The sequence below is a fragment of the Gigantopelta aegis genome, chromosome 10 (genome assembly GCF_016097555.1).
Source record: "Gigantopelta aegis isolate Gae_Host chromosome 10, Gae_host_genome, whole genome shotgun sequence".
Taxonomy (NCBI): domain Eukaryota; kingdom Metazoa; phylum Mollusca; class Gastropoda; order Neomphalida; family Peltospiridae; genus Gigantopelta; species Gigantopelta aegis.
In genome coordinates, this window is record NC_054708.1 from 6,003,412 (window position 1) to 6,023,833 (window position 20,422).

Here is a 20,422-nt window from a genome sequence, read left to right on the forward strand (position 1 = left end):
ATTTGTCCATTGATATCAACGATTCACGGGATCTTTTGTATGCACCATCCCACAGACAGGATAGCACATACCACGGCCTTTGGTATGCCCGTCGTGAGTAGAAGACTGTCAAACTGGTACCATCGAGCTGTTGGTTGTTTCCCCTTCTTTATTTGTCACAAGGTATCACAGGAAAAAACCCAAATAAACATGCAAAACAATGAATTTATTTTCCTAAATCTAAATCTGTCTATGATGGTCTGTTATGTAGGGCCTATATACATATAGTTCTAATGATAAAAGCCGATGATAAAGGCGGTTATTCCCATCAGTATTATGGCATTCATATTGAGGATAAGTCGCCATTTTGGATTTTCTTTTATTGACGTCATTTTCACTTGTAGTGCTAGACGTTCTTCCTTGGAAAGAGTCGACATCTTCTGTTCTTTAATTCCGCAGCACACTTCGAATCGGTGCTTCAACTTGGATGGCTCTGAAAAACACAAATAGAAATATTTCAGTATATTAATCGCCATTGATGCCTGACACAATACCATTAAACCTCAATTACAAAAAAACAACAGTAAAAAGACACTTCTATCTTTTAGTATCAAGTAAATATTATTTTGGCCAGATTTGATAAAATGCCGTTATTTTTCTAAAGAATGAAATATGTGGTTTGATTACAAATGTCTTTGTAATGAGCTAGCTATGCAAAGCAAGCAAAAAGACGCCAGCCTCAAGATAGTATGGAAACCCCCAAAACAAACTACTTTAAAAGTAGATAACATTGGTTTGGTATATTTGAACACTTTGGATTTAATTTGATTCCAATGAAGTGGCAATTTTATCACCTCCACCCACAACACGAGGTTTAAAAACTAGTACTTTCTGTGCAAAACGTTTAATATTCAAAATGTCTGGGCCAACCGTGACGTCGTAAGGTATAATGATAGTCATTTTCTCCCAGCAGACTAAAGTAGTTGACCTTGGTCAGGTGTGTCATGTGTGACGTCATCCTTGTCCTCGTCGTCAGATAACTCGGGTTGCTTCTCGTCGTGCCTTGTCCACCACGTCACTCGGTGTAGCTGAAATAACAACAAGCAGGTCGCTGGGTTTGTAGCTACCAAGGGGTGTACGTCACTGGGTTTGTAGCTACCAAAGGGGTGTACGTCGCTGGGTCTGTAACTAACATGGGGTGCAGAGGTGCAAATAGCTGGGTTTGTAACTAACAAGGGGTGTAGAGGTGCAAATCGCTGGGTTTGTAACTAACAAGGGGTGCAGAGGTGCAAATCGCTGGGTCTGTAAATAACAAGGGGTGCAGAGGTGCAAATCGCTGGGTTTGTAACTAACAAGGGGTGCAAGTCGCTGGGTTTGTATTTAAGAAGGAGTGTAAGTCGCTGTTTCTAACTAACAAGGGATGCAAGTCGCTGTGTCTGTAACTAACAAGTGGTGCAAAGGTGCAAATCGCTGGGTCTGTAACTAACAATGGGTGCAAGTTGCTGAGTCCGTAACTAACAAGGGGTGCAAGTTGCTGTGTCTGTAACTAACAAGGGGTGTAAGTCGTTGGGTCTGTAACTAACAAGGGGTGCACGTTGCTGTGTCTAACTAACAAGGGGTGTAAGTCGTTGGGTCTGCAACTAACAAGGGGTGCAAGTAGCTGGGGCTGTAACTAACAAGGGGGTGCACGTCGCTGGCTCTGTAACTAACAAGGGCTGTAAGTCGCTGGGTCTGTAACTAACAAGGGGGTGCACGTCGCTGGGTCTGTAACTAACAAGGGCTGTAAGTCGCCGAGTCTGCAACTAGCTAGGGGGTGCACGTCGCTGGCTTTGTAACTAACAAGGGCTGTAAGTCGCTGGGTCTGCAACTAACAAGGGGTGCATATCGCTGGGTCTGTAACTAACAAGGGCTGTAAGTCGCTGGGTATGTAACTAACAAGGGATGTAAGTCGCTGGGTATGTAACTAACAAGGGTTGTAAGTCGCTGGGTCTGCAACTAACAAGGGGTGCATATCGCTGGGTCTGTAACTAACAAGGGCTGTAAGTTGCTGGATCTGTAACTAACAAGGGTTGTAAGTCGCTGGGTATGTAACTAACAAGGGCGGTAAGTCGCTGGGTCTGCAACTACCAAGGGGTGCATATCGCTGGGTCTGTAACTAACAAGGGTTGTAAGTCGCTGGGTATGTAACTAACAAGGGCTGTAAGTCGCTGGGTCTCCAACTAACAAGGGGGTGTACGTCGCTGGGTCTGTAACTAACAAGGGCTGTAAGACGCTGGGACTGTAACTAACAAGGGCTGTAAGTCGCTGGGTCTGCAACTAACAAGGGGTATAAGTTGCTGTGTCTGTATCTAACAAGGGGTGTAACTAGCTGGGTCTGTAACTAACAAGGGGGTGCAAGTCGCTGGCTCTGTAACTAACAAGGCTGTAAGTAGCTGTGTCTGTAACTAACAAGGGCGTAAGTGGCTGGGTCTGTAACTAACAATGGGTGCAAGTCGCTGGGTTTGTAACTAACAAGGGGTGCAGAGGTGCAAGTCGCTAGGTCTGTAACTAACAAGGGGTGCAAATCGCTGGGTCTGTAACTAACAAGAGGTGCAGAGGTGCAAGTCGCTGGGTTTGTAACTACCAAGGGGTACAGAGGTGTAACTGCTGGGTCTATAACTGACAAGAGGTGCAGAGGTACAAGTCGCTGCGTCTGTAACTACCAAGGGGTGGATAGGTGCAAGTCGTTAGGTTTGTAACTGACAAGAGGTGCAGAGGTGCAAGTCGCTGGGTTTGTAACTACCAAAGGGTACAGAGGTGTAAACCGCTGGGTCTATAACTGACAAGAGGTGCAGAGGTGCAAGTCGCTGCGTCTGTAACTACCAAGGGGTGGATAGGTGCAAGTCGTTAGGTTTGTAACTGACAAGAGGTGCAGAGGTGCAAGTCGCTGGGTTTGTAACAGACAAGGGGTCCAAATCGTTAGGTTTGTAACTGACAAGGGTGTAAGTCGCTGGGTCTATAACTGACAAGAGGTGCAGAGGTGCAAGTCGTTAGGTTTGTAACTGATAAGAAGTGCAGAGGTGCAAGTCGTTAGGTTTGTAACTGACAAGAGGTGCAGAGGTGCAAGTCGCTGGGTTTGTAACTGACAAGGGGTGTAAGTCGCTAGGTTTGTAACTGACAAGGGGTGTAAGTCGCTGGGTCTATAACTGACAAGAGGTGCAGACTCCAGAGGTGCAAGTCGTTAGGTTTGTAACTGACAAGAGGTGCACATCGTTAGGTTTGTAACTGACAAGAGGTGCAGAGGTGCAAGTCGCTGGGTTTGTAACTGACAAGGGGTGTAAGTCGCTGGGTTTGTAACTGACAAGGGTGTAAGTCGCTGGGTATGTAACTGACAAAGAGTGCAGAGGTGGAAGTTGGCTCCCAAAATATAAAAACGTTGCATTGTTAGTTCAAGAGTGCCTAGTGTCTAGCTGGACACAACCCTACGTGTCCCGTTCCTCCTCTTACTGTCCCCTTAGTTCTCTCAGGCTAGGTAGGTCAGCAGCTGGACCAGTCAACCTGTGACATCATTGTGCCATGTCCTTACATCCACCAAAGGTACAAGAACGTCTGCCCTGGGAACTCTGATGGCTTCTCTGGGCAGAGGTCTGCTCGGAACAGAGGTCACCTACTGTATATATGTGTATATATATACAATCAGACCTCGTTACAACGACCATGTTCGTCCCTGGGTCATTTTGTCGTTATATCGAAATAGCCGGTGTATCGAATTGTCATGAGTTATCTCCACTGCCACAATAACGTAACAAAAACTACTAATTAATATTAACTGATGACGGAATAATTTATGCATTGCAATTATTATCAAAAACAACAAATACACGTACATATATTAAATATGTTTAAAAAAAACATCATTAAATATATTAAACAAGGCGCATTCATGGTCCGTCCAATCAACACACCTACAATTGGTACCTGTTTCGTTTACAAAATATCATGAAAAGAGAAGATTTTATTGTTCTAAGTTAATCCTTTAATTGGTTAACTAAAGACTTGTTTGCAAAAGCAATACATGTCTACAGATTTCACAGACATCGGTAGCTCGGACAGCATGTGACACAGTCGGCTCACTACGAGATCAACGATTCTAAGCGGCTGTGTGTGTACTGCCAACGTGCTCTGTCGGTGTCGGAAGGTGTGAATTCCGGTGTAATGAACAGAATAACACTGACGTACGTTTGTTCCCGACAATTTGTGGTCGAATGGTGTAAATATCATAGTAACGACGGTCGTTGTAACGAGGTCTGACTGTATATATATATATATATATATATATATATATATATATACTACTACTACTACTACTACTACTACTACTACTACTACTACTGCAAATAATGAATATCCTGAACCTAGTGATTAACAAGTGCCTGATAATATCCATATTAGATTAAACATTTCTACATAAGCCTTCTTTCTTTCTTTCTTTCTTTCTTTCTTTTTCTTATTCTTTTCTTTTGTCTCTGCTAGGTTGATAAAAGTATAGACTTTAGCACACATGCTGTCTGTCATATAGTGTATGTTCCCTGGTCAATCATATTATAGGCATGTCATTTCATAAAAGTATAGACTTTAGCACACATGCTGTCTGTCATATAGTGTATGTTCCCTGGCCAATCATATTATAGGCATGTCATTTCATAAAAGTATAGACTATAGCACACATGCTGTCTGTCATATAGTGTATGTTCCCTGGCCAATCATATTATAGGCATGTCATTTCATAAAAGTATAGACTTTAGCACACATGCTGTCTGTCATATAGTGTATGTTCCCTGGCCAATCATATTATAGGCATGTCATTTCATAAAAGTATAGACTTTAGCACACATGCTGTCTGTCATATAGTGTATGTTCCCTGGCCAATCATATTATAGGCATGTCATTTCACAAAAGTATAGACTATAGCACACATGCTGTCTGTCATATAGTGTATGTTCCCTGGCCAATCATATTATAGGCATGTCATTTCATAAAAGTATAGACTTTAGCACACATGCTGTCTGTCATATAGTGTATGTTCCCTGGCCAATCATATTATAGGCATGTCATTTCATAAAAGTATAGACTTTAGCACACATGCTGTCTGTCATATAGTGTATGTTCCCTGGCCAATCATATTATAGGCATGTCATTTCACAAAATCGCTGTTGGTATTAGACAAGGATTTTAGTCCAAATTTATTTACAATCTAATTTGGTATTTTATAAAAATTCAGTATTACGACAAACAAAGCAATACATTTTATACACAACCTCTGAGAAATTAATAAACATGTGTCTCTGCAAAATGATAGAAATGAACTATATGCATACACTTAGGACTCGAAAAGTTTTATTACAAATTATAATATGACGTCGGCCTGTTTGAGGAAAAAACTGTAAGCTATTGTGTACCTTGGATTTTGTTCGTGGTTTAGTAAATAAGCTGATACATATCATGGAGGCCCCGGAAACAGCTGTCTCCATGGCAGCGATATACAGGAAGTGTATTTTGAGAAAGTAAGGTCGATCATCAACATCTCCACAGGGTGGCGTTGGGTAAATGAACGCCAATATCAGTCTTGAAAATCCCAACAGCTGTCCGGCTATAAGTCCAAAAAAGGCTGCCTGGAAAAAATATCTACGAATTATATTATTTCTTTTCAGAAACTGGATTTTATAAAAATTAAATAATATAAAAGAGGAATAATAATTAACATATTAAAACCAAAAAGTATGCTCGATTTATGAATATGACAAACTTAAGTTGTTCTATTAAAAATAAGTAATGTGATCTATTATAGAAAGTTTGCAAAACAAAATAAATCATTAACAAAACCACCTTTATGAACGCCCAGCAACGCACAGGATGTTTTAAAGGGTGTTTGTGCTTGCTTTAATGAACGCACCAAAACGCACGTGATTATTTACAGAGTGCTGTACTTGTTTCATGGACGCCCCAAAACGCACGTGATTATTTAGAGTGCATGTACTATTTTATGAACGCCCCAAAACACACGTGATTATTTACAGAGTGCATGTACTTGTTTTATGAACGCCCCAAAACGCACGTGATTATTTACAGAGTGCTTGTATTTATGTTACGAACGCTCAAGAATGTACATGATTATTTACAGAGCGCTTGTGCTTGTTTTTTTATGAACGCCCACCACTTGCATGATTATGTTCTTGTATTTGATTTAGGAACTCTAAAGAATGTAGAGGATTATTTACAGAGTGCTTGTGCTTGGTTTACGAACACCCCAAAACGTCCATGACTTACATGATTATGTACAGAGTGCTGGTATTTGTTTTATGAACGGTCAAGAATGTAGAGGATTATTTCTTATTTCTAGAACAAACGTACGGGTTCTGTGGTCCTCTTCCAGAAGAATCCCATGAGGAAGACCATGGCCCAGGGCGGCCCCACCGCCGACATCAGCATCTGCCAGTACTGCCACAGCTGATCGCCCTGGGCGGCCTGCATGATAGGAATCCACACAACGGCAAGCCCCACCAGAACCACCACCACCACCCTGTACGGGAATCACACACTGGCATATTTATAACATGGCCATAGTATTTGTCACACTGGCATATCACAAATGATGCTGTATTTTAATCATATAACACAATTATTATTCCAATAAAGTATTGAATAAACTGTGTCCATTAAATACTTGGACATCGCCATCTGGCAAATAATACTAATATAAATTTCAAAGACATAGGTAAATTATTATAGACGTCAATTAGGGTTTTGTTCCACATGGTACCATGCAGGAATAATGATCAACCTGAATAAAGCAAATGTGACTTCTAGAGGAATAAAGTAAACAAAAGCGGACAAAGGTCAGGGTGTTGACAGTGCTACAGAGACAAGGTATGGGGCGTGGAGCTGCCGGGATTTGACAGACTGTAAGTAAGAAATTATGTACGAACCGAAAGGAAAGATGGATTTAAAGGGTTTTCAAAATGAATGGTGGAACTGGGTTCAATTTAACCAGTCTCGGTTAAGCCAAATGACAAGGCTGGTAGGTACTTGGTTCGCATCTAGGTACCAGATCCCGCCCAGAACGAATTTAATAACTCAGTGTGTAGGTGTAAAACCACTACACCGACATTTCTCTCATTAACCACCAGCAACTAACCACTAAGCCACTGTCTTGGACAGACAGCCCAAATAGCTGAAGTGTGTGCCCAGGACAGCGAGCTGGAACCTTAAATGAATATAAGCACGAAAATAAGTATAAATTAAAATAAATGAAGCGTCTAAATTAAGTTTGCGCGAACAAAGGTCTGGGTGTTAATTTTCCTGACAGTGTTGCAGATACGACATATGGGGCGTGGAGCTGCCTGGATTTGACCGATCGTATGTGGGCAGTTATGTGCGAATGGGAAGAAAATATGGATCTAAAATATTTACAAGGAATGGTGGAACTGGGTGAAAATCAACCAGCCTCGGTGGTGCAGTGGCTAACCCATCGGACTTAAGGCTGGTGGGTACTGGAATCATAGGTGGGCAGTGATGTATGGATGGGAAGAACAGATGGATCTAAAAGGTTTAAAATTACAGGTGGAGCTGGATGGAAGTGATAAACGGAGACTACCTGCCGACAATGAGGAGCTCCCAGTCCGGCGCGTGCGAGCGGAACTTGCGCCACAGGTCCATGGTGAAGATGCTGCTGGCGCTGTTGAAGACCGACGTCAGCGTGCTCATCACCGCGGCGAACAGCGCCGCCAGCATCAGGCCGCGCAGTCCTGTAACAACAGCAGAAGTTCACTTAGGCGTAGTGGATAAGGTGCATAGAACAGGCGCGCATTTTGGTGAAGAAGTTTTGTTTATCAATACTACCCATTTATACAACATTAATGTTACATCCTTTTCCCGGTGTACAGTTCCAAGATTCAGGCCTGCAGTATTTACAATTCTAAAATTCGCACCTACGACATTTACAATTTCTAGATTCCCGCCTGAAGTATTTGCAATTCCTAGATTCGCAACCGCAGAAGTTACAATTTCTAGAATCTCACTTATAGAAAGTACATTTATGTAATTTTCAGCGTATTTTTCATTGTATGGTGTACATTTTTATATAACGCACAAACAACTGTACATGAATATCATGTTAGGTATTGTTTTGAAATCAAGCGGACTTTAAATTACTATAATAAACTTGAGGCTTTCTTTATGGTTATGCGTGTCACGACGAAATGGAAATGGTCTTACGATGAACACGTTTTATCATTCAGTGAACAATTTTGTGTTTCTCTTTAGGCTGCTCTGCATTGTTTCGTATGTTTGACCTGTGCTCTGTATTCATGTCTTGTTCCACAAAGACCACACGCAATTCTTAATATTAATCACTGTAATCGGCAGCGCTGTGGATATTGCCGAGGTGATTTCAATTTTCTTCGGCATTTATTTTACCGTGGAACTTTCAGTGTTCTGTCACTATTTAATTACATACTTATATTTGTAATATTCACAATATAATAGTTTTCCACAGCTTATATTTTGCCGTGGCCATTGTCTTAATTGTCATTGTTGCCGACGTAAAGTATCAAAGCATGATGACGTTACCTGGTGACAGTATTCTCAGAACCAGTAACGGGTAAGCGATGTTGGAGCAGCCGGCTGGATTCTCGCAGATACACTTACACACTTCCGGGTCTGAGCACGCAACTTCATCTGCAGGATTGTGAAAGCATTATGCATCAAGATATTCCATTGGTTAGTAGCAACAAAACACCCATATACTATTATTCGGGACAAAAGTTATGTAATTTAGCTTTAAAAAACGAGGTAAAGTTAATTAATGTTCGTGGTTATACTCCAAATCAGGTTTGAGGTACTGTAGCCTACTGGTAGCCCGAGTACTCTGACTGTAGAGGGCTAGACGGACATTTGGACAGATAATGAGAGCGTATAACTGTCCAAATGTCCGTCTAGCTCTCTTACAGCCAGGGTACTCGGGCTAGCCTACTGGGCTGTGGATTGTAGTGTGTCCACAATGAGAGTAATTGGAGGAAACATCCTCCCGCCACATATTATGGTATTCCAAAACCAGAACAACACATACCATGACCTATGCAGCGCTGGATTCCAGGCGGTCGTTCATTATTATTAATATCTACCGCACAGTGTCAGGCTTGGTGGGACTTTTCGGGGTTCAAAACCCCCATCCCTGTTCCAAGCAAAAAAAAAATTGGCATGATTCGACCTCCGTAAACTTCGCTCTCCACAGTACGAATTCCGGCACACGCGCCAGTGTATCTTATTCTAGCTAGTGTTACAATACGAGGCCTAACAGAAACGTACAGTATAATTACCGAAACACAATATAGGGTAAGGATTCGAGGCACTATGTGCATAATATATTTGTGATAACCCAGAAATAGATGGTACAAAGCATAGCAATTTTGTGATACATATCTGTACAAATCAATCCCATTGATTAGCTTAATATGTTTACTTGATAATCACGGTTACTTGTTTAACTGACAGGAGTCGTTCGGTTTCACGTGTTACGGTCTAGTCGTCTTCCACCAGTTATCGATCTATTCTTAATACCGGAACACACAGTGTATCTCGGCTTGTCACATTATCAAGTGTAGTAATTAATTTCTAAATCACTCACAGTGAATGTACATTTATCTGCTTGCATAACAAAAGCTTTTATCAATAAAAAGAATCATTCAGCGCTAGTCTGTAATTCAATGTGAAATGCGCATTATGCTGTCATTAGTTTATAATATAAAATCCAATCATCTTAAATTATTAATATATTATAAACAGAACAAAATCAGTTGAATTTAAAATACTTCTTATATTCTGTCATTTTATGTTTTCCACTATGTGATCCAATCACATACATGTATACGACTTTCCAATATAGTGTTCAATTAATACTGAATAAAAATACAAAGACAAAAGTTTACTTTCTAAGCACGTAGTTTATAAGATATTGTTACGTACAAAACATATTCTACATGTTATCAATGAATATACCCGGAAACATAATTCTTGCTATCATGCCAGGAATAACAAAGAGCCAGTAGGGGAGAATCTTGAGGTACCCTGCGACAATGGATCCGCCCTTGGCGTGAGTCAAACTCTTGGCTGAAAGCGATCGCTGCACCATGATCTGGAAGATGAATAAAACTGTCATTCTAATCCATTCAGTTATTGGCACCTTTGCGAGTGTTGAGACTCAAATAGTTTGATAGGCATTGCAGTGAGCAAAAAAACATGAGCTACGTTAGGTCACATCCTAATCCAGTTATTCAGATATTGGAACCTTATAATGTAAATACGTAAATAGCATTATAGGCGTATGGATTGGAAGTTTTGAGTTTATCAGTGTTGACATTTAAATCGTATGACAGGCTAATGGGCAAACCATGAGTTATTTTAGGGCACGTCCTTCTGATACACTGTGTTCTAGGTTGTGGAGTCTGCTTCTGGTTGGTTAATTGTATTATGTAGTTTCTCTGACGTTAATGTTATTTTATGCTACTCGGAGTGCCTATGCGGGGAAAAGGACACCTTAAAACATTTAAGGCAAATTGCTTTCCAAACCACCCACTCGGCCAAGTGAAGTCATTGTATACGGCAATGGACAATATCCATCATTTGAATGTAGAAAATAGCGATTGTTTAAATCCATGTTTAGTTTATAACAGGTAAGTGTTCATGAGTTATCTGGAGTCTGCACGTCATGGACTCATTCAGACCGGGTTGGCTCACGGATCCAAGTATTCAGTGTAGTCATTATAGTCTATTTTCACGCACACAGACTATAGTTAAACAGTTCTACTTAACATTTCATTTCAACTTATTTTCGTGCTTATATCCAATTAAGGTTCAATCATGCTGTCCTGGGCACACACACGTCAGCTATCTGGGCTGTCTGTCCAGGACAGTGGGTTAGTTGTTAGTTGGTTAGTGGTTAGTGAGAGAGAAGAGGGTGTAGTGGCCAATTGAGCCATTAAAAACTCGCTCTGGGTTGGAGCCGGTACCGGGCTGCGAACCCTATACCTACCAGCCTGCGCCACCGAGGCCGGGTCTATTTAAACAACGTTTTTAGTTAAAAAGAAAACACGTTACACTGTACTACGTTTTAAATAATACGTGGATATTAGAGTGTTAGATGCGTTCATGCAGTACGGCGTGTAGTAAGGGTTTGTGAGAATATGGAAATAACGAGAGTCTATGCAACCAATCGGAACATCTCGGCTGATTTCGGATTCTCCAAGATCTAAATCCTACGGAAGCGTATTAGTGCCACCAAACGCAATAAAATAATTATATTTGCCTACATATAATCTTGGAAAAATCAACTTTAATCTTGGTAAAGTTGATTAAAGTTGATTTTTCCAAGATTAAAGTTGATTTTTCCAAGTTTAAATGTTGGAAAATACAATTATTTTATTGCGTTTGGTGGCACTAGTACGCTTCCGTACTACACATTAATATAATAATCAACAAACTAAGTTTATATTAAATAGTACACCATTAGAATACATTAATTAACAAATTAAGTTTAGATAGAAATATCACACTATTGTAATAGGGCCATGTACCTTTAATATATTAATTAACAATCTAAGTTTAGATAGAAATATCACAATATTGTAACAGGGGTATGTACCGTTAATATATTAATATTGTTAATTAATACATTAAAGGTACGTGTCCTACTTCAATACTGTGTTTAGATAGAAATACCACACAGTATTGTAGTAGGACCCCGTACCTTTAATATATTAATTAACAAAGTTTAAATAAAAATAACACATAGTATTGTAATAGGACCACATGCCTTTAATATATGTATTGTAATAGGACAAAGTACCTTTAATATATTAATTAACACAGTTTAGATACAAATAATACATAGTATTGTCATAGGACCACGTACCTTTAATGTATTAATTAACAGTATTAATATATTACAGGTACATATCCCTGTTACAATATTGTGATATTGTAATCTAAACTTAGATTGTTAATTAATATATTAAAGGTATGTGGTCCTATTACAATTGTGTGATATTTCTATCTAAACTTATTTTGTTAATTAATATATTAAAGGTACGTGGCCCTGTTACAATAGTGTGCTATTTTTTTTATCTAAACTTAATTTGTTAATTAATGTATTCTAATGGTGTACTATTTAATATAAACTTAGTTTGTTAATTATTATATTAATGTAACGTGTATTATTTAAACACTGTTTGATATTTCTATCTAAAATTTGGTTTGTTAATCAATATATTAAAGGTTGTCGATTTTTCCAAATTTAAAGTTGATTTTTTCAAGATTATATGTTGATTTTTTCCAAGATTAAAGTTGATTTTACGAAGATTAAAGTTGATCTTTCCAAGATTAAAGTTTATTTTACCAAGATTAAAGTTGATTTTTCCAACATTAAAGTTGATTTTTCCAATATTATATGTAGACAAATAGAATTATTTTATTGCGTTTGGTGGCACTAATGTAAGAAGTATGAATTCATGCGCTGGACGTCTTTGTCACATATTCGATCCCCGTCGGTGGCCCCATTGGTTTATTTCTCGTTCCAGCCAGTGCTCCACAATTGGTGTAACCAAGGCCGTGGTGTGTGCTATCAAGTCTGTGAGATGGTGCATATAAAAGATCCCTTGCTGCTAATCGAAAAGAGTAGCCTCTCTCAATATATGTATGGTCCTTAACCATATGTCCGACGCCATATAACCGTACAATAAAATGTGTTAAGTGCGTCGTTAAATGAAACATTTCCTTCCTTCCTTCCTTCTTTGTCACATACAGGCGCCAGCTAGTTGCAATGAGTCGCATCAACAAAGTGATCCTTAATTTATATCGACTAGATCTAACAGATTTATTTACTGTTAGGTGCAACATTAACACGCAACAAACATACATTTTTAAATTGTACCCGCATGATGAATCGAACTTGTACATTGGAAAGATGTCACTGAGAGTTATAGTTTCATCAATCAATCAAGCATAAACCATTTGATTCGTGCTTACATCCACTAAAGGTTCAAGCACGCCTGTCTTGGGACCATCATCCGAGATTCCTCGGTAGATATGTTCAAGACAGAGGGGTCGGTGGGAATAATAAGACTATGGAATTTACAATTTGAATTAAAAGAGAAAGAAGAAGAAAAAAGATAGAAAGAAACAAACTGCATCATAATAAGAAAAGTTACAATTAGAATTGTTTTGTTAATTGTTTGCGTCAGGCCCAAATATGAAATGAATTAGTCGCAAATAGAGCGGGCAGCCAAAACCAAAATGTTTCGCCAATTCTTTGTCTTTACTATTGTCATCATGTTGCAGTTGTTTGTAATGGAACTATAGTCCGTCTCACAAGGAACGCCTTTTTTGTAATTTGCTGCAAGTGATTTTGTCCATCCCACTGGGAACGCCTTTTTTGAAATTTACTACAAGTGATTTATTTCTGAGCCGAGTGTTTTGTAACTTGCACGCACAAATAGTATTTGTTTGTTATTTTCAAAACACTTTTACTTTTCTTCGTACGTCAAACCGAATTGAAATTAAACGAAACAGACATTTGTAGAAGAATGGGACGGACTATAGTCCGTGAACTGTGACGACCTCCTCACCTGGTCGGAGCACCAGAACCAGATGTCGCTGGGGATGTTGAAGATGAGTGTGCCTGGCCAGGGGTAGTCCGAGGTGAAGGGGTCGCGCAGCAGGCTGAACGAGTCTTCCCGCGGGTAGCCGCACGTCGTGTTTCCATGTTTAGTGGTGTTCGACAAGGCGTGCATGTACTTGGGCCGGATCTGGTCATATCCGCCTACCTCGGATATTCCTGCAATAGATGAACATTAATGAATAGTATGTCCACTCTTAATAGGTCTACATTTAGCATATTGCCCAGTGGTGATGGTGATGGTGGTCGTTTGTGCGATGGCTAACGGCTAATAGCTACAGTTACATGTACTTATTCTTCTTTTAAACACGCTTCAAATTAAAACATCAATTACCTGAACTTTTTAAAATTGAAATTATGCTAATTTCTGTTAAAATCGTGTTACATTTTTTGTATATCTGAGGCAATTGTATGCACGTTTTGTCACACCACGTTTTTAGCACTATATATGTGTATTTTCCGGAATCCAGTGGTTGAGGAAACGCTCACGCCAGTCAATCGATTATGCCTTTTTAATTATTTAAAAAAAAAACCTAATTATTTTCCGTCTAAAATCTATGTTACATAATGTGCGCTATACAGATCAGACATCACCAAATCTTAGCAATAGTTCTTACCACCCGATGGCCAGCCTAGACTAGGTATGAAACAAATAGTTTCTACCATCGGGTGGCCAGCCTGGTGTGGTTATGCAAGAAACAGTTCCTACTACCGAAAAGCTGGCCTAGGATTGTTATGAAAAAAACCCAAACATTTCCTACCACCGGAATGCCAGCCTACAGTGGGTAGGAAAGAAATAGTGCCTACCTTTAAACAGCAAGACGAACGCCCCGCCAATGAGAACGATCGTCTGGAGTGTGTCCGTGAAGATGACAGCAGTGAGGCCACCTGGTGAAAACACGGAAAGTCAGTTCTTATTTCTTATACATTGTCTTATTATATAGCTTATTATCGTTGGTAGTCATTGCTTTAAAGATTGTTACTTCGTTTACTTCCGTCAGCCTACACAGCTGATGAAAACTGGGAGACATTTAGGCAAATGTTTTATCCATTCTATAGTGCAAAAAGTAGACACTGAAGCAAATATACAATCATATTAAAGTGAAAATTACGAAGATTATAGATTTAAATAAATACTTCAAACATTTTAATGTGAAACGTATTAAACTTATAGACATTCAAGGCAATTCTTTTATCGCATAGGCGTACGGGCTCCCATTTTTGTTGGTGGGGAGGGGGGGGGGGGGGGCAGATTGACTTTTGCCCGAATTAAAAAAAAAATGCCCAAATATGTAATCCGAAAAAAAAGCAACCCAGTAATCATGTACGATGGATCCTGCTTTTCATTACTTTTACTGTGCAGGAATTTCAGTAAGGGATGGGGGAGTTCAGACTGAGGCGATATAGGGGGGTCGAGTTATGCTCTCCCGGAAAATATATTGAAATAAAGAAGAAGATTTGCTTGAGCAGGGAGAGGTTCCGACCCCTCCCTCCCCCCCTCCCCCCCCCCCCCCCCCATTCACACGCTCATTAATACATAATTACATTTAACAATACAAGCGTCATATCGGGTTTTTACAATCCTTAGATTTTTCTTTCTTTCTTTTTTAAATATGATTTCATGTGTACATGTAATTTGATGTGTAATTCTAAATGACATGTATTGTGTGTAAGATAAACGGCACTAGCCCGAGTACTCTGACTGTAAGAGAGCTAGACGGACATTTGGACATAAATACGCTCTAGTTATGTCCAAATGTCCGTCTAGCTCTCTTACAGTCAGAGTACTCGGGCTAAAACGGCACGTGCCTGTCATGGTGAAGACGGCGGAGAAGACGAGCACGAGGATGCCCGAGGCGTACATACTCCACCCGAGCAGCAGCTGCACGAAAACCGCGCCCGCGTACATCTCCACCTGAAACACGAGAGCACCACCTATTTCAAGAGGTGTCTGGCCTGTCCGCACTTTCAGACACATTTAAAACTTAACATGAGGGCAAAGTGTTTTTAAGCTGAATGACAAAATTAATGATTTAATAATAATTTGTCAGAACCACTTAACTATGCTATTTGTAAGTCTATTTTTCACAGTCTTAAGTATAGCATTTTTATATTGATGTGTCTTAGCCGTTGAATTATCTGTTATTTTAATTACACTTTCTTACCTGTGTTTGACGTCCGAAAGCATGTTGTTGGCTGAGGTGGTGTTGCATGCATACATTTTATATATTCCAGAATGAAAAGAAAAAGAAATTTTGTTTGCAGAATATTGATATAAACAGAAATCCAAAAATATAAGACCTGTAATAATTATGATATATATTCAATATTACTGACCGATATTTTGGTGATGATGTAGAGAATAATGGACAGGACAGATATGTAGGTTCGTAACCTCTTCCCGCCATATCGCTTCTTCAGGTATTCGGGCATCGTATACACCTGGGAAAAAACAAGATACAGTTAATATGTAGGTCCGTAACCTTTTCCCGTCATAACGCTTCTTCTGGTATTCGGGCATCGTATACACCTGGAAACAACATGAGGTACAGTTAATATGTAGGTCCGTAACCTCTTCCCGCCATAACGCTTCTTCAGGTATTCGGGCATCGTATACACCTGGAAACAACACGATATACAGTTAATATATAGGTCCGTAACCTCATCCCGCCATAACGCTTTTTCGGGTATTCGGGCATCGTATACACCTGGAAACAACACGATATACAGTTAATATGTAGGTCCGTAACCTCATCCCGCCATAACGCTTTTTCGGGTATTCGGGCATCGTATACACCTGGAAACAACACGATATACAGTTAATATGTAGGTACGTAACCTCATCCCGCCATAACGCTTTTTCGGGTATTCGGGCATCGTATACACCTAGAAACAACACGATATACAGTTAATATGTAGGTCCGTAACCTCATCCCGCCATAACGCTTTTTCGGGTATTCGGGCATCGTATACACCTAGAAACAACACAATATACAGTTAATATGTAGGTCCGTAATCTCATCTCGCCATAACGCTTTTTCGGGTATTCGGGCATCGTATACACCTAGAAACAACACGATATACAGTTAATATGTAGGTCCGTAACCACTTCCCGCCATAACGCTTCTTCAGGTATTCGGGCATCGTATACACCTAGAAACAACACGAGGTACATTTAATATGTTATCACAATACTGGAAACAAGAAAACAAATACAGGAGGTGAAAAAGGAGAAGGAAATATTTTTCTTTTGTTTAAAGACACCACTAGAGCACATTGAGTTATTAATTATCTGCTATTAGATGTCAAACATTTGTAATTGTAACGTAGAGAGAAAACTCACTTCATTTTTCCATTAGTAGCAAGGGATCTTTTATATGCATCAACACACAGACAGGATAGCACATTCCACGGCCTTTATTATAACAGTCGCGGGTCCGTAGGAACGACTTTGGGAGTGGAGTGGGGGGGGGGGGGGAGGCACTGACGGATCGGGTACAAACTCTATATCAGATTTTGGTTACAATGGTAAACATTAATGTGATAAAAAAAAAAAAAAAAGGCTCACCAGTGGGGGCACTTGCCACGCCCCCCCCCCCCCCCCCCGGTTCCTATGGGTCTGGCTAGAACAAGAAATAGCCCAGTGAGCCCACCAACGAGGATCGTTCCTAGGCCGACCGCGCATCAGGCGACCACTTTACTACAGGGCTTAGCCCGCCGAACAGAGAAGGAAAGAAGAACGAGCGAAAGAAAGAAAGAAGAGAGACAAAGAAACAAAGAAACAAACAAAGAGTAAAAATAACGCTTCCTACCCCTGACGCTGTGAGGACGGGTACAAACACCCAGGACAGCATCAATATGAACGGGATTGCCTGCAAAAACAAAATCAGTTAAAATTAAACGTTACACGTTGTGAACAGCCCAATACTCGTTGTAGTCATTTTGTCGACCAAAATAACAATGGAAGTAAAGATAGGTATAGCCAGATTTAGGTAAACACACACACACACACACACACATATATATATGCATTTAATAATATAATACTTTGGTAGCCGTATAGTTAGCACACTATGTGATTTGTAATTGAAGATGGAAAGAGCGAATCGCGGGGGTGTCCCCTTTTTATTGTTCTGATTATTCCTCCCTTTTTAATATGGACGATTTCTCGAAAATCGTTCGCTTGAGAGGTCTCAATGTTTCAAAGCGGATATAGTGATAGATATGCATATAAAGTTGTGCCAACAAGTAAGGAACATTCTATAGGTCAAATGGCATGGTGGCCATCTTGGAGTTTTTAAAATCTTTAAAAATTATTGTCTCTCTAACTCTTTTGTCAGCCAAATAAAACCTGGTAAACGCAATGAACTGGAGACGTCGATCATATTTGTAAAACAAAATGACTCGCGTATGGCAGACATAACTGGGTTTTGGTGGCCATCTTGGATTCACTTTGTAATAATGTGTATCTATATTACAGGCCCAGAATCGTGAATTAACAAGCTATGGAATCCTCTTTCTTCAAACGAACGAACGAATTAACGAACAAAAGAACGAATGAAGTAATAGATTACTTAATAAATGAATAAATAAATCATTCATTCATTCATTCATTCATTAATAAAACGTCAGTACGAATAAAGCGTTCGTTGTTAAACATGAAGCAAGGGTGCAATAACTACTGAATATGACATATAGTGATTATCATATTTTTAAGTGTGTGTTACATGTACATCACGTGATATCACTAACATGCCACTCAAATATCATCCCGCCAATCCCAGAAGCCGCTGCTGTCCCGGCCAGGCCCACAAATATAGGAGCGCCGATATTACTGGCAAAGATGGAGGCGCCGATCTGAAATGAAAACATCGAAGATCTGTTTACTCTATCTCTTATCACATCTAGCAGGTCTTCACTAACGGTAACTTTATTTACAGTAGAAACAGTTGGCAATAATACAAATTAATAGTTTAAGTTAATAACTAATTCATAATTGTACATATATATTGGGTTTAGCTTGGTCCCTGTATTTACAGTAGAAACAGTTGGCAATAATACAAATTAATAGTTTAAGTTAATAACTAATTCGTAATTGTACGTATATATTGGGGTTAGCTTGGTCCCTGTATTTACAGTAGAAACAGTTGGCAATTATACTAATTAATAGTTTAAGTTAATAACTAATTCGTAATTGTACATATATATTGGGTCTAGCTTGGTCCCTGTATTTACAGTAGAAACAGTTGGCAATTATACTAATTAATAGTTTAAGTTAATAACTAATTCGTAATTGTACATATATATTGGGTCTAGCTTGGTCCCTGTATTTACAGTAGAAACAGTTGGCAATTATACTAATTAATAGTTTACGGTAATAACTAATTCGTAATTGTACATATATATTGGGTCTAGCTTGGTCCGTGTATTTACAGTAGAAACAGTTGGCAATTATACTAATTAATAGTTTAAGTTAATAACTAATTCGTAATTGTACATATATATTGGGTCTAGCTTGGTCCGTGTATTTACAGTAGAAACAGTTGGCAATTATACTAATTAATAGTTTAAGTTAATAACCAATTCGTAATTGTACATATATATTGGGTCTAGCTTGGTCCCTGTATTTACAGTAGAAACAGTTGGCAATTATACTAATTAATAGTTTAAGTTAATAACCAATTCGTAATTGTACATATATATTGGGTCTAGCTTGGTCCCTGTATTTACAGTAGAAACAGTTGGCAATTATACTAATTAATAGTTTAAGTTAATAACCAATTCGTAATTGTACATATATATTGGGTCTAGCTTGGTCCCTGTATTTACAGTAGAAACAGTTGGCAATTATACTAATTAATAGTTTAAGTTAATAACTAATTCGTAATTGGGTCTAGCTTGGTCCCTGTATTTACAGTAGAAACAGTTGGCAATTATACTAATTAATAGTTTAAGTTAATAACTAATTCGTAATTGTACATATATATTGGGTCTAGCTTGGTCCTTGTATTTACAGTAGAAACAGTTGGCAATTATACTAATTAATAGTTTAATTTAATAACTAATTCGTAATTGGGTCTAGTTTGGTCCCTGTATTATGCTTGTCCTTAGATGAGATTTTACATTTCATTAGACAGTTTAATTAAAGCATGAGTTTTGGCAAATTCGACGTGTTTCTGATGGTCTTGGTGATTGTAGAGCACAAAAGGTGCATGTGTATACATTGGAAATTAAGGTTCAGTAACTTCAAGGTTAACAACTTGAAGAACTTACCAGTTACAAACCTAACTTTTTTCTTTTTTCTTTTTTTTAAATGATATCCATGCCCAGCAATTTCATTTATTGAAATGGATATAGGTCACCAAATAATAGCTATTGTTCTGTATAAGACGTCAGAGAGTGAATACTTGCCGGAAAGAAGGTCATGCTCTTTCCCGCCAAAAAATATCCCGCCGCGCTGGTCTTGCTTGCTCTGAGTGTCGCCTGATGAAATAATAAGTAAACAGTTCAAAATGAAGTTCCTCTTTTCTTGTGGGTTTTTATTATTACTATTTATTTATTTATCGTGTATTGTATTCAGAGTATTACCACTAAAAATATATGTAATCATCAGGCTTCGTAAGATATAATATGCAGTGGCGGATCCAGAAAATCTATTTAAGGGGGCCCCAGTGACATGAGGTGGAATGCTAAGGGAACTTTGGGGGAGGTTTGGAGAGGGATCGTAATAAAAAT

The 20,422-nt window shown here is 39.0% G+C and overlaps 1 protein-coding gene across 2 annotated transcripts in view; it reads right to left on the reverse strand.

The window, feature by feature from the left end:
• Nucleotides 1-190: 190 nt before the first annotated feature.
• The window catches only part of LOC121383027 (sodium/glucose cotransporter 4-like), a 24,497-nt gene continuing 4,265 nt past the window's right edge, over nucleotides 191-20,422 (reverse strand). The window contains exons 2-15 of one of the 2 annotated variants that reach the window (XM_041512768.1): nucleotides 20,099-20,170; nucleotides 18,440-18,544; nucleotides 17,500-17,559; nucleotides 16,025-16,129; nucleotides 15,497-15,602; nucleotides 14,495-14,575; nucleotides 13,638-13,846; nucleotides 10,015-10,150; nucleotides 8,587-8,694; nucleotides 7,613-7,763; nucleotides 6,370-6,538; nucleotides 5,418-5,630; nucleotides 968-1,067; nucleotides 191-472 (exon numbers count right to left, since the gene is read on the reverse strand). In XM_041512768.1, the coding sequence (XP_041368702.1) occupies nucleotides 270-472; nucleotides 968-1,067; nucleotides 5,418-5,630; nucleotides 6,370-6,538; nucleotides 7,613-7,763; nucleotides 8,587-8,694; nucleotides 10,015-10,150; nucleotides 13,638-13,846; nucleotides 14,495-14,575; nucleotides 15,497-15,602; nucleotides 16,025-16,129; nucleotides 17,500-17,559; nucleotides 18,440-18,544; nucleotides 20,099-20,170 (1,818 nt within the window). In that variant the 3' untranslated portion in view covers nucleotides 191-269. The remainder of the gene's footprint in view (nucleotides 473-967; nucleotides 1,068-5,417; nucleotides 5,631-6,369; nucleotides 6,539-7,612; nucleotides 7,764-8,586; nucleotides 8,695-10,014; nucleotides 10,151-13,637; nucleotides 13,847-14,494; nucleotides 14,576-15,496; nucleotides 15,603-16,024; nucleotides 16,130-17,499; nucleotides 17,560-18,439; nucleotides 18,545-20,098; nucleotides 20,171-20,422) is intronic. The other variant, XM_041512769.1, reaches the window with a different exon arrangement.